Below are 14252 nucleotides of genomic sequence, written 5' to 3'. Positions count from 1 at the left end.
AAATTCATTTGCAGTTCAAATTCCTAATGAAGGACTATGACCACTAGTTTCCAGCGTGAGATTTGGTCAGTCTTGCATTCATTTATGGTTGTATCTTGTCAGAATTCTGACTATTCCTTTTGGTAGAGCGGATCCCCGAGAATTTAGAGGAGCATGGTATCAAGTCTAGTTCGAAGGAAGCACCGTTGAAGTTTGAATAATTTCATCCCCATTGGAATTGGACAGTCACCCCTTTTGTTGCATTTACCTAGTAATCAGTGTTGAGGTGACCGTATAGAGGTCTGGTGTGCTAAATGTCTCTTTTTGACTGCAGATTCCGAGGATGGTGTCCACGGTCTAAACATGTTCCTCACCATTCCATTATCAATAAAATGGTTTCATGTGAAACAGGACTCAAAGTCTCTTATGCATCAAGTTCACTGTCAAGTTACAACTAATTCAACCGGTAAGAAACGCAACAGCAGCTGCCACAAGTGGACTCGAGTGAAAACTGAAATTTATTTGCAGTCCAGCAACATACAACTCAATGCTTCTCTACAGTCATGCCAAACCTCAGATTGGGCCCCAGAGTCAGTTCAAACAACCCAATACACCAGCAACGCATTTAAAAGCGGCTTCACTTTAAGGCAAAATAAAGTGTGGTTCCATAAAACTATACAAAAATGCTCAACTTAAAGAGAACCTTTTGGTTCACATACCAGACTGCTGGTAGATAAAGTATTATAAAAAAGGGACAAATGAGCAACTCATTTTGATACAGCAGGTTTCTGTGTTGTCTTTTTAGCTTGGTCCACCTTCTCCACAGACTTGATGACTCCAACAGCAACTGTCTGTTTTAAGTCCCTTACAGCAAATCGACCTGACGAGAGGGGAGAGAACGCCGATCAAGCTTCTCCCTCAGCTCAGCAAAACGACAGGAAACATGAGTTGTGTGGCAATCTAGTACAGGGGAGTAGCCAACCTTGATTTTGCCTGGGTGATTCAGCATTATGATCTGTTGAAATACGCAAGAAAATCAGCTACCAGTTTGTCAGCCAGAGTTCAAACATTGGCAAAGCAAAGCTGCTGTACCTGAGCAATAAAACTGCTGACATCGGATGGTGGGTCCTGCTGTGCGTTACCTGCCACATCACCTCTCCGAAGGTTCTTTACAGATACATTTTTAATGTTGAAGCCCACATTGTGGCCAGGGAGGGCAGTCTGAAGCCCCTGGTGATGCATCTCAATTGACTTGACCTCAGCAGTCAACTTTGCTGGGGAGAAGGTCAGAACCATTCCAGGCTTTAAGACACCGGTCTCAATCTTACCCACAGGGACTGTGCCAACACCTGGGGAGGGGGACCCAGTTTAGACAGTCACAGTAGATGTCAAGAGTGCTCAACAAGGGGTCTTATACTTTGTCAAATCACGACCTTGCCCACTTGGTAGTTTTACCCACCACCAATCTTGTAGACATCTTGTAGGGGAAGGCGCAGTGGTTTGCTCGCATTGCGCACTGGAGGAAGTAGGGAATCAAGCACCTCCAACAAAGTTCGGCCATTTGAGTGGCCTTCTTTCCTCTTGAGCTTCCACCCTTTGAACCACTGCATCTGAAACAAGTAATTGAGGTCAGCAGATAAAGTCAAGGGTGCCCAATCCTGTTCCAGGAAAATCTATCTTCCTGCAAAGTTTAGCTACAATCCTGATCAAACAACTGAAAGCCAACGAACATCTTCAGGAGCACTTGATAGTTACAGACAGGAGTGTTGGAGCTGAACTCTACAGGTAGATAGGTCTCCATGAACAGGATTGCCTTATATCTTCATGGCAAGGGTGTTGAGAATGGCATTACCTTCTGGGATGGGGCAATCATGTTCTCACCATTCCAACCCGAAACTGGTATGAAAGGTACAGCACCAATCTCAAAGCCAATCTTCTTGATGAACACAGAAACATTCTTCACCACCTCATCATAACGTTTCTGGCTGAATGGCGGCTCAGTGAGGTCCATTTTATTGACACAGACCATGAGCTGTTTGACCCCAAGGGTGTAAGCCAGCAAAGCATGCTCTCTTGTCTGACCATTGCGAGAAATCCCTGCCTCAAATTCACCCTTTGCAGCGGAGACAATTAGTAGAGCAGCATCAGCCTAAGAAAAAGAAAGAGATCACCATTTAGGTCAACTTTATTTTCTATGAAGTACCAGAAAAGAACACCCAGATAAACACTCAAGAGCTCAACTCAAGAAGCATTAATACCTGAGAAGTCCCTGTGATCATGTTCTTAATGAAGTCACGATGACCAGGTGCATCAATTATAGTAAAGGTGTATTTCTGAGTATTGAATTTCAGCAGGGAAATATCAATTGTAATGCCACGTTCCCTCTCTGCTTTCAGTTTGTCCAGAACCCAGGCATACTTGAAGGAACTCTTTCCCATCTTCAACAGGAAAAAAAAAAAAGTTTAGTACCCAAACAGTCATAAAAGGGAATTCAAGTTAATACTAACCTGGGTTGCAGCCTTCTCATATTTCTCAATTGTTCTATGGTCAATTCCTCCACATTTGTAGACCAGGTGACCAGTGGTTGTGGATTTGCCACTGTCTACATGGCCAATAATGACCAGGTTGATATGGATCCTTTCTTTGCCCATATTTGCTGATAGTTTCGTTAATTACCTGTTTTACACACCAAATACAACACACCTTATGACTTTCAAACCACAGTGAACCTAGTTAACAAAGGGAACACTTAAGTATGGGTGCTGGTGATTGAGTCCTGGTGTGATCAATAAAGGCTTAAACTGCATTGCTGCAATAATGACCACGCCCACAATGAATTAGAATAGGTTAGTTATTGTTATTTAATATGTACTCCTGTATGAAAACAAAAATCTGCAAATTTCTGCATAACACAGATATCAAAGTAAATTTTTTTTTATCTCTCTAAACCCGCAGCCTTTAGTATTTTTTTTTTTTTTTTGTGACGGAAGTGACCACTCAAATTCGAATCTAAAATGAGGGCACCAGCCATATGGCTAATACCAAAGACAATAGAATATAACATCCATGTTTTGTATTAGTTACAACCTATAGCCAGCTGAAGAAAGTAACAACGGCCCTTTTGTACTTAAACTAATTTACGAAGTTTAGGCATATGTACAGGAAGTAGACAAATGTTGGATAATTACATAACAATTTCAAGTATCATTTCACGTGGCAAAGACAGATTTCAGAAAAAAAAAATTTTGTTTAAAAATATAAAAAAAAACTTTTGAATTTATTGGACAGTGTGTCGTCATTAGTAACTTGCATTAGTTGCATTTGCACAGGTTTACATAACAGGAATGAGTTTATCAGTCAGGTGTGTCTCTTATGCGCAACATCATAAGTTGACCGGCAGGGGGCGCGCTGAATAAATCATTATTTTCAGTTATAAAATAACAAATCATCGCATGTCTAATGCACACGCGACTAAATATTTAAAGTAGTATACATGCTTTTCTTATTATATGATCATGCTTGGAGCTTGATTTACGGCGTTTGGTTAAAATAAATGCGAGAAGCACATTTTTATTAACCCGGAAATAACAGTCGGTAAGACAGCTGAGTGAGAGAGCGCGAGAGAGGCTCAGATCCAGAGAGGTAACGTAGTGAGAGATCTAAAGCCTTCTCCCTGGAGCTTATAGCGTGCTACCTGGACTACATACGTGTTTTTCATCGCTTCACAATCAAAGGTGCGTCTTCATTCCTCTCTTATGTGTTTATGCTGCATGTACTGGGCTTTATTGTGTATATTTATAACTCTGAATGCATTAGTGCTGTAGTACAGCATGTGACTGAGCGGTGTGCTTTCAGCACGATGGCACCAGTGGCCATCCGTTGTTTAAAAGGGTATAGACAGGAACAGATGAAAAATGAGTGCGTGACAGTGTTTAAATGCATTTATGGGTGAAAAAAGTAAAGCAGCTATGTGTCATGCAATGCAGTGCAACTTCTGCCATGCTTTGTGCAATATTGGTAAGACCTGCAATGATTGTACAGTTTTCATAAGCAAGAATGGTCCCATGGTCATGGAAAACCTGGAAATATCAGGCTGTTTTTGAGTTTATTTAAAGTCAGTGGATATTATTTGTATCTCAAAAGCACATGGACATTTAGATACACTTCTTGTAGACATACTCAGCTCTACAGTATTTCATGGAAATTCATTGGTCAAAGTTATGGGAACATTAAGTCCAGCTGATGCCTCTGCTTAGATCCTAAGTGGGTATTGAACTCTAGTGTTGAACGTGTAGTGCACTAAATGTCCAATGTGACTCGGTGTTAAAATTATCTATGTACAGTTTAATGAAAGTACTTGTAAAACATTTTCTGGTTCAAACGTCCTTACATACCAGTAAACCTGTGTTTGATTATGACCATGTGCATCTTATGGTTTTTCCTAATTAAAATCATTGATGTGATGTATGCAAACCAAAATAGCATTTGCAGTAGTAATGTCAGGTTCTGCAATAATAATATCATGCAATTTATACTTTTATATCCCTTATTTTCAAAGTATTTTCCTCCAAAAAGTCATATTAATGTGAGATTATCGAGTATTGGTGTGGCATAGAGCACTGGACTGTGTGGTTTGTACCCATAGCTCATCCCTGCACATATCAGATCAATCATGAGCCCTGATGAATACAGTGTCTTTACTATATAAACCTCCTCATATATTAGGCTGCTATTTCCGATCGTATACCATTGGATAAACCTCTTTCATCACAATCATTCATGTGCAGATACTCTTCACACTGTTCGATTAACATCTTATCACCTCTCCGTCCCTTTCCTTTTATGGTATGTAGGTGAGGCTTGAAGTCAAGCATAGCATACAGGAAGACTCTGATCTGGTGGTTTCTGACACTTTGTTGTGTGTCAGCACGGTAGCCTGTTTTAAGTCATGGCCAGATTGAGATGGGTTTATAATGTGGAAGCCTGTTTGTATGTGTAGGTGGATATTGCCCGATGGGACTGCATTTAGATCATTGTAGTGCATCAGGGGGTAAATTGAATGGATCATTGTTTATGTAAGTTTGATGAAAATATGGAGGCAGTGAGTGTACTGTGTGCAGAATGGTAAAAAAAATGTTTAACTTGTAAAACACATTGGACTGTGGCAGGCATTGCACGCATTGCTTTTCCTGCATGTCAGGCCATGAGGGGTAAACATTGTGCCTCTGCTTGTTTAATGGACAGATGTTTGTCGTAAATAAAGGTACTTGTAATCCACTTTTGTGAGGTATCTGACGTGCAAGTGGTAGGTGTGTGCAGCAGTGTTTGTTTGTTTAAGAGAGGACTGCCTTAGTAAGCATTTATATTAATGGTATACAACTTTATTTAACAGTCCACAATTGAAATTAAAGGTGTTTTGGATGAATTGTGACCTGAACTGTGTTGAGTGGTTGGGTTTTTAAACTAGTCAAGAGCTTATGAACATCTCTCTGTGCTCTTGACTCATGGCTATCAGCCATAATATTTGTGCGGTGCATATTTCATTGTGTTATCTGCAGGTTAGCTGATAGGACACTTCATCTTTTGTCAATAGAAAGAAAGCCTTGCATTTGGGGCAAAGTGGAATTTCCTCAGAGAAAATTAGTTGAGGAAAGCAAATCATTTTTTTATTATTATTATTATTATTTTTGGAAAGTTCATAAATTGTTATTAATTGTTAGAGACACCAAGAAATTGTTTGACAAGTTCAGTTTTCTTTCCTGTGTTGACACATTTCCTATTGAAACAGGAAGTTGGATTGATACATATCAAAAGGTCGATCACTTTTTAAAATATCCAGTAGTTTGTCACAGCCATACAAAACCAAATTAAGGTGCTTCCTTTGCAATCAATTTATGGTTGAGAAACGAATTATATAATAAAATACAAGCATGAGAATAACCAAAGACATACTGATATAACGTGATTTGCTACTTGAATTGCAGAGGCATGTGGTTCTATAATTTATAATTTGTGTAATCATGTGAGACTGAAGACTGGAGTTATGGCTGTTGAAAATTCAGCTTTGCCATCACAGGAATTAATTACATTTTTAAATGTATTCAAATTGTATACATTTTGTAGTTGACTATTACTGTGTTATTATTCTTACTATATTACTGTTTGTTTTTATTTTTGATCAAATAAATGCAACAAGAAAGTTATTTAAAAAAAAATAAAATAAATAAATCTTACTGCTACCAAACTTTAATGTCGGTAGTGTACCTGAGTATGCTCTAGATAGATGTCCTCAAAACTAACAGACGTGCACCTACAGCCACTGTACTCCAGTTTTGATTTCATGAGCCATAGGCCACAGTGTGCCATCCATTGTTGTAATTAGCACTTTCTGCTAATCTCTTCATCCCAGTAAGAATGTTAGTTCTGGGGGAAATGTTTTGTGTATTTGGAGGTTAGTGAAGGATTGGAGCTGTAAAACTTTAAACAAGAATGCAGTGTACAAATCGGTGATGGTATTCTTTGTTGAAGCGTCGACATTATATGCCTGTTGTTCTCAGAATGACAATCTGTAGAATTTGCCTATGAAAGACATAAGGAAGTTTATTGTACTAAATTTAAAAATGCTAATCTTCACTCTGAACTAGCTCACTAAACTTCCTGTTTCTCTTCCGTTTGCCCTTTACCCCGTAAGATTTCTGTCCAAGTGGAAATGTACCTTGTGTTTCTAATAAGTGTGATTGTTTTGCAAAAATTGTAGACAATTGTTTTTTTAGGGCAACTTCAGGGATCTTATCTATGCACAATCAGCTTGTAACACTCCAAAGAGAAAGGAAAACTTGAAATCGCATCATATGACCCCTTTAGGATAACTCCCCAGAGCATTCGTTCACTTAAACATCAATTTAAGCAATTTTGTAATATGGCAGAAATTTTTGTAGGATGTTTAGTTCGTATCCAAGCCATTGCAAAATGTATAGCAGGAGAAGAGTGCTGTCGACATTATATGCCTGTTGTTCTCAGAATGACAATCTGTAGAATTTGCCTATGAAAGACATAAGGAAGTTTATTGTACTAAATTTAAAAATGCTAATCTTCACTCTGAACTAGCTCACTAAACTTCCTGTTTCTCTTCCGTTTGCCCTTTACCCCGTAAGATTTCTGTCCAAGTGGAAATGTACCTTGTGTTTCTAATAAGTGTGATTGTTTTGCAAAAATTGTAGACAATTGTTTTTTTAGTTTTTTTTTAACAATGTTGAAGGTTGAATGTTTTTTTGCGTTATGATATTAACCATTGTGTGTAGTTAAGCCTCAAGAGCACACGTCCTTGTGGCCTAATTCTTTTTTTTTAACCTCAGGTGATCTATGTACTCTGTCTTGCAGCAGCATGTAATGTTGTACTTTCTTAATGTCATGTCTCCACATGTCAACCATTTGAGCTGAGCAGTGTGATTTTTCACTTGATTTCCACTTCAGGATTGTAACATTTCAATTGTTAAGTGTTAAATAGAACTGAAAACATACACAACTTTGACAGACACATTTGGTACTCGAAACCATGTGCTTGAAAGGAAATGAAGGAAAAAAAATATATTTTCCCACCTATGTTTTAAGGAGGGGCAAACTTTGCTCAGGGTCATTATAGTTAACTAATACTAAAAGTAAAACCATAAAAAGAAAACCAAACAATCAAAAAAAAAAAAAACATTTTGTTATTAGTAATAAAATAAACATTAAAGAAGATGTAAAAAAAAAAAAAAAAAAACACAAATCCACTTTCTTCTGCAATCTTCCTTGTTACTTTAATCACACAAATTAGTCTTATTTAGTCTTCAAAAATTGGGATATTATTAACGTGTAAATGGGTACAAAATTCCAAAATTAAACGTTGTTCTCTTAAAGACATCAGATTTAAAGAAATAAATTTGACCTTATTAAACCAATAATTTATAACCTTTAAAGTATCAGGCCTAATTGTGTGTAGTCTAAGAAAATTGTCTGTAGTCTTGGATAGTTTTCATTACATTTAATTAAAATTTAGCAATTTCCTCCATATCTAAAATGTAATATTTCTTTCTGCTGATCTATTAAAATCTGAATGGCTGTAAAAAAAAAATGTTATAACTAATTTTCACAAGCCAACCAAATCCCAGTGGACACAATTAAGCCTTGCCCTATTGTTTCACTCAGAAATATGTTATGTTTTGTAAGTTAAATGTGCTCCAGATGCCATTTCATGTCATTATAGATAATAATAATAATAACTTGTAAAGGCCAGACCTGCTGAAATTAGATTGCAATTCTGTTATTTCTTTTGTTCAGCAGCGATGAGCCCATTTCTAGCTTTTGCTTCAACTGTCACTTTGACACTCTACATATATTGTGTGCCCACTGCGTCCCCTCCCTCTTGTTTCCATGGTGAGGATAGCTGAACATGGTAACCGGCACAGATGACATGGCAACAGTTGGGAAGGAAACCCAACAGTATCCATCTGTTGCCTTTAACATGCCAGTCTTCAGTGAAGCAGAAGAGTTATACTAGACTCTCTGCTCTCAGTCAGAAAGCATGAGGGACATGTTTTAAATAGAGCTGACTATAAGCAGCATAGATAGCTAATTCTAGTGAGGTCATGCTGTCGCTAAGTGAGAATTTGGTTGGTTTTGGTGATGTCTGAAGTGTGTGTTCACGGGGCTAAAGAGGATATGAGTCAAGCATGCTTTTGCCTCATTAGTCAGCTCATGACTCTTCATGCTTGAGATTTGGGCTGATTTTAGATGGTCCACCCCAGGGCTCCACATTTCCCTGTTTTGCCCAAAAGATAAGGTTTTCTAATCTGTGGTAAGCCATCTTCTTCAATTTTGCCATCTACGTGTGAGTTTGTAGAAGATTCTTATTCTTATTTAAAATTGTTTCAAGTTTTTCCACAAGTAATAAAACTAAAGTATGAAAAAAGTAAACAAGTTTCACCCAAAAGTTTTTGTCATATTTCTGCTGCCACTGAAAAACAACTGTAAACTGTTGTCTGTTTTAGGGTTTGCTGTTGGGTTTGCTGATCTTCCTCAGTCTGCAGCTGTAAAAGGAAAATATAATATACTTCAGTAAAGCAATGGGCAGAGTCTGACATTAGCTAATTGACACTTGCTAAAATATAACTTTTCAGTAAATAACAAACCTCAGCTTTTATAATAATAACATTCACAAACATTAATGAATGTTGTAAAAATATATTGTTCACTCACTGTAAGATGTTACTAGATCGAACTCATGTTAGATAACATGAAGCCATTGTACAGTAAAGAGATATTTTGAATTTGACTGTACTTTTATTTAATCCAAACTGTGTTCATATTTAATTTTAAATGGCTTTTAAAACCTGCTAGAGTTATTCAGCCAAGAATAACAACTAACTAAAAAAATAAAAAAAGCCCAGAACTGTTTTTCTGACGGACTGATATGACATAAGCACTGTTAACCATACATTTGTACATTCTCTAACACGGATATTTTGGATACACAGTTCATTTAAAAGCCTCTGGTGTGTAAAAATAGTAAATACCATTATGTCCTCCTGTGTTTTACACTAATAAAAGTTATAGGAGCATTAAATAGTTAACAAAGAAACTTCATTCTAATGATCGTTATAGTAGCGTTAGCTGCGCTTATGCTAACGATTAACTACGTATACGCTAACGGCGATGTTTATTTCAATCCGACATTCAGATTAAAATCAAGAACCGGGTTGACTGGGTACTCGGTACCACCGGTACTTAAGAAAACTTTGTACCGTAACGTTTTAATTTTTTTTAGTACCGACTTGGTACCGAAATACCGGGTCTTTTGACAACACTATAGCTTATGTTTGTAAAATAAAATAGCACAGCTTTTTAAATATCTTATCTTATTTTCTCCAATAATCCAAATTCAATGGAAAATTCCTATTCACTTTTTGAGGAAACAAATTCCAGGTTGGCCTACAAAATTCATACATATTTTTTTTAGTAAACAAAATACCTGAGAGCTTCCAAAGATTGTGAAAACTAGATAAAATATATATTCCTAGATAAAATGATTAGCCTACCCCTTCTAGTGTACCTGTTATTCCTTCACATCAGTTGTGATTTAATTTGTCCATTAAAAACCCAAACTTAATGTCCAAATAAGATAAATCAGTGATCGTCGTAAAATGCAATCTACTATTGCTAAACTGCGGGTTGTGCTTGATAATAAAAAAAAAAAGAGTTGAAAAACACTGTTTCCCAGGTGGCTTTCTGTGTGTGCACTCCGAAATGGAGCAGAACGTGGACAAGCAAAGTATACTTTGGGCTTTGGGTGGGTGCCTGTAGGGTCAAATACACACAAAGATATGTCAAAAAACCCAGCTTGGGGAGTATTCACTTATAGTAAAAAACACAGTTGTTTATGTCTTAAGTGAGCGTAAACTGTTGGGAGAGAATCGGATGTGTATATTGCATTAGGTCTTAAAGTGACAGCAGCCTAATACTGTACCTACTGCTGTCTGTCCTTAATCTTAATCAAACAATAAAAGAAAAAGAGAAAATATCTCACTGCCCTTGACTGAATTACCTTTCAGCTTTAATAAGCAGTAGGGGTGTGCGATGTTGACACAAATTTAGTTGGCGAAAAAACTAAACAAAACAGACAATATTGTGTCTAAAATGTAACTCACTCAATATTAACTTCTCGTTTGTTGAACTGTTGCATACAATTAATATCACATTTGCGATCGCGCTCAAATGCTAATATTCAGGAAAACCGCACTCTTGCTTGTTGTGATATTACTGAACTATATCATATATAAAAAACAAAAAACAATTACGATATTATCGTAGACAATAAATATCGCTCACCCCTAATAAGCATTCATCTAGGCTATATTTAATTAAACAGTGAAGACTATGCAGTGTTGTTTTACATTTTGATTACTTTATTCAGTTTCTGTTGTAGCTATTGTTTACCTGAATACTACTGTTGGTAGACCTTCCAGAAAAACTTAAAACACTGTATTCCATTTGTATCTCTGTTCTGTTATATTGTCCTTTTTATTTGTAATTAGCTTTTTGTTCTTCTTGTATTCTTATTGTCTTCAATAATTGTTTTAAGGACTTTTTAATTTACATTAGTTAACCTAGTATTAGTTTTTGCTGAAACATCGCAATTGGTCTTGATCATTGGGAAATTTCAGTGATGTCTAAAAATACTCATATCGTCAAATAAGATTTTGATCATTTCGCCTACCACTAATTGTTAAATGGTTGTTTTTAACACTGACCAAATGAATCGTGATTGATTTGCCATAACACAAGTCCATCCAAGAGAACATGCATTTCAACTGTATCATTTTCACTTAACTAAATATTAGTGTTACAGCACTGATGGTTCTATGGAACCAGTTGCTTTGCTTTAATTGAGATAATCTTCTTTTGTGCTTTTGGGGAAATGTTTGTCAATTGCTTTCTAAAATTGTTATTTTTTTAGAGCCACTATTACCCAGGTTCTGGAGGTAAACCAGCAATTCTTCGGTCCCAAATGCTTTGTGTAAGAAATATAGAGTATTGTTTTTCAAAAGGGGCTCTTTGTTTTGTAAAATAGTAGTCAGTTATGGATACCGTGTGTGTGAGAGTGTGTCTACTCACTCTTGCTTTTGTCAGCTGTCAGCTTTGCTTGTATGTGCTATGTCAGCTTGCTGCTGTCTCATCGACCTCCTCAATTTCACCTTCACTAATAGTAACCATCTCCCCATACTGTTTTAGTGTGGGTCGAGGCAAACAGACAGCACTAGGGGTGTGGGGGGTAAAGACAGTAATTGTGAGGCAGTAAGGAATGTCGTTTGATGACTCAACCACCCACTGCACTCAGTTTCCTCTGTATTTGTTGTCTTCTAGACAAGGTCTGTCTTGAGTAAATAAATGCCTACCATTAGCGTAGGCTTAGGGCTGTGTAGTTTCTGCTTTTAAAGGGACGGTTCACCAAAAATACACATTTTTGTAATCATTAACTCTCACCCACATGTTCTTCCAAACTGGTATGACTATTTCTACTGTGGGGCACAAAAGGAAAAATTTTGTATAATGTACTGGTTGCTCTTTTCCATGCAATTACAACGAACAAGGATTGGACCTTTCAAGCATTGGACACAAAGGTGACACTAAAAGTATGCACCCTAAAAGTGTGTCTGCCTTAAAAAATATATGTCTTGACATCTGCCCTATCACAAAGTTTTGACATCTGTCCAATCTTTTCTTACAAGTTCAAATTGTGAACAGATCATTCTTTTGAATCCGATCTTTTCAATGAATCAGTTGATCCAGTTCACAGAACCAGAGTGAATGCTTTATTTAAAAATCGGGCAGATCTGCTTCTCAAGTACGGCTCTGAGAGGAAGTGGCAGTTTATCAGTAGATAACAACATGACACGATGCTTTGATGATGAGAAAAAAGATTATACCCTGATTTTTCATTTCCATCATATAGGTGCTACATGTGTTTGCAGATATCATCTGTATTGTTGTTCTCAGAATTGCAGACAGAAAGGTAAAAAATTATTTGTGCAAATGATTTCAGCTTCCTGGATTATTTTTAAGATAGCCTAACTCTTTTATATGGGCAAGATTTTAGGTCAATTTTAAATGGATTACACTGAACAGAAGAATCCTGTTGAAGAAAAAAAAATCTGTTGCAGTAATAGCCTAGCAGTGTACAATTCTTACAGGTTGAGCATGTTACACTAGTTTGAATCAAGCTTGCATCATTTGCCACTCAAGTTCCGTTAACTCTCTATCATTTTTTATCCTCTCTCTATTGTACCTAGCAATAAAACAAAATAATAAGGAGAACATAGGCTACGTATCTTTAGAACAAAATTTGTTCATCAACTTTTTGTTTATTTCTGAGTAGTTTTTAAATTTTTTTATTGTTAAGTTACTAGTGCTACACCCTGTATTCTGGGTGGTTGCTGGTAATTGTTTAAAGTTCCCCTATGTTTTTCTTTGGATGTTACCTTTCATTTAGTCTCGCGTAGCCAGACGGCAGAAGGTCTGGACCAGGCAGCTTTCATTGGCTTAGGACTGCCCAAGAGGGTGTCTGACAGACATGTAAAGCAACCAGTCACAGTCAGTTTCATCCTTCATCATGTTTACAGTCTTGAAAATCTAAAGTCGATGTCCCTACAATAATAGCCCGGCATGGCTGTTTACTGCAAAAGAGTCCATATCGTGAACTTCACATATTTTTGAAAATCCAACATTTAGTTGATCCCATCTGACCAGTCAGAGCAGTGTATGCTCTTGGAAAAGAGTGGTTTCGAGAGACCGGAACCTTGGATGAACAGTTTTAGGCACTGTGCCAATAGGTAATGCTGCAGTGTACTATATTTTGCAAAAATTAAAGTTTTTTTTTTGACCTTGTATGCATGTAAACCTTTTGTAAGAGAGTTCCAAAACTAAATTAGGAAGCTTTAAAATAGCATAATAAGGGTACTTTAAAGTTAAAATGAAAAAAAAATCAGTCTGTTTTCTATATGTAGGCTATGTAAAGATTTGTCACTACTTCTGTTTCAGAGCAACAAAGTCAAAACCAATCCAGACCACTGGGTCCAACTTTATATTAAGTGGCCTTAAAGGGGTAACAGCCGGCATTGTAGTCTACTCTACCAGGATCAGGAAACAGTCCTCCTTAAAATGTGCTGCCCACATCTGAATATTGTGTTGTAAATGTATGCAAATCTTCCCACATCGTGACGTAGACATGTGGGGGCGTGTTAGAACGAGCCGTTTTAGGTAGGCGTGGTTGACTCTTAACTTTTATAAAGAATATCTCTTGGGATTTGAGACTTTAGTCTTTGCAACTTTACAGATCTTCTTTATGCCCCAAGAGCTTGTATCACTTCAAAGAGAAAGGAAAAATGAAATTGCATCATATGACCCCTTTAACTACTATTTACTTACATTTTAACTAATCATTTGATACAATGCACTTATTGTGTACATGTTTTTACATTGTATTTATATTTTTAAAATACCTGCATGTAATTACATCTGTAATTAATTTCTGTAATTACATTTATATTTACACTGTTAACCCATCCCTTACACCTTAACCCACCCTTAATCCTACCCATACCACCAAACCTGTCCCTAACCTTACCCGTATCCCACCTTCATAGCAGCAAAAGTGTTTTGCAATACAATATGAACAATATAAGTACATTGTATAGTAGTTAAGGCCACTTAAAGGGGTCATATGATGCAATTTCAAG

At 36.9% G+C, this 14252-nt stretch overlaps 2 protein-coding genes across 4 annotated transcripts in view; one reads left to right on the top strand and one right to left on the bottom strand.

Annotated features, from left to right (window-relative positions):
- Positions 1 to 479: 479 nt before the first annotated feature.
- LOC107724565 (elongation factor 1-alpha-like) lies at positions 480 to 2716 on the bottom strand. The gene is given in 7 exon segments (XM_016533540.1): positions 480 to 876; positions 879 to 994; positions 1072 to 1328; positions 1439 to 1589; positions 1832 to 2128; positions 2238 to 2417; positions 2487 to 2716. Coding segments are annotated over 7 exon segments (1275 nt in total). The 5' UTR covers positions 2631 to 2716; the 3' UTR covers positions 480 to 746.
- An 846-nt stretch (positions 2717 to 3562) lies between these two features.
- Positions 3563 to 14252, top strand: part of LOC107724568 (protein FAM49B-like) — an 81618-nt gene continuing 70928 nt past the window's right edge. For 2 of the 3 annotated variants that reach the window (XM_016533546.1, XM_016533547.1), the window contains exon 1: positions 3563 to 3713. The gene's annotated coding sequence lies outside the window, so the exon portion shown is untranslated. The remainder of the gene's footprint in view (positions 3714 to 14252) is intronic. The other variant, XM_016533545.1, reaches the window with a different exon arrangement.

Source organism: Sinocyclocheilus rhinocerous, unplaced genomic scaffold (assembly GCF_001515625.1).
Source record: "Sinocyclocheilus rhinocerous isolate Xijiao unplaced genomic scaffold, SAMN03320098_v1.1 scaffold1507, whole genome shotgun sequence".
Lineage (NCBI taxonomy): Eukaryota > Metazoa > Chordata > Actinopteri > Cypriniformes > Cyprinidae > Sinocyclocheilus > Sinocyclocheilus rhinocerous.
The sequence above is the reverse complement of the archived record's forward strand: the minus strand, read 5'-3'. Positions and strand labels throughout refer to the sequence as shown.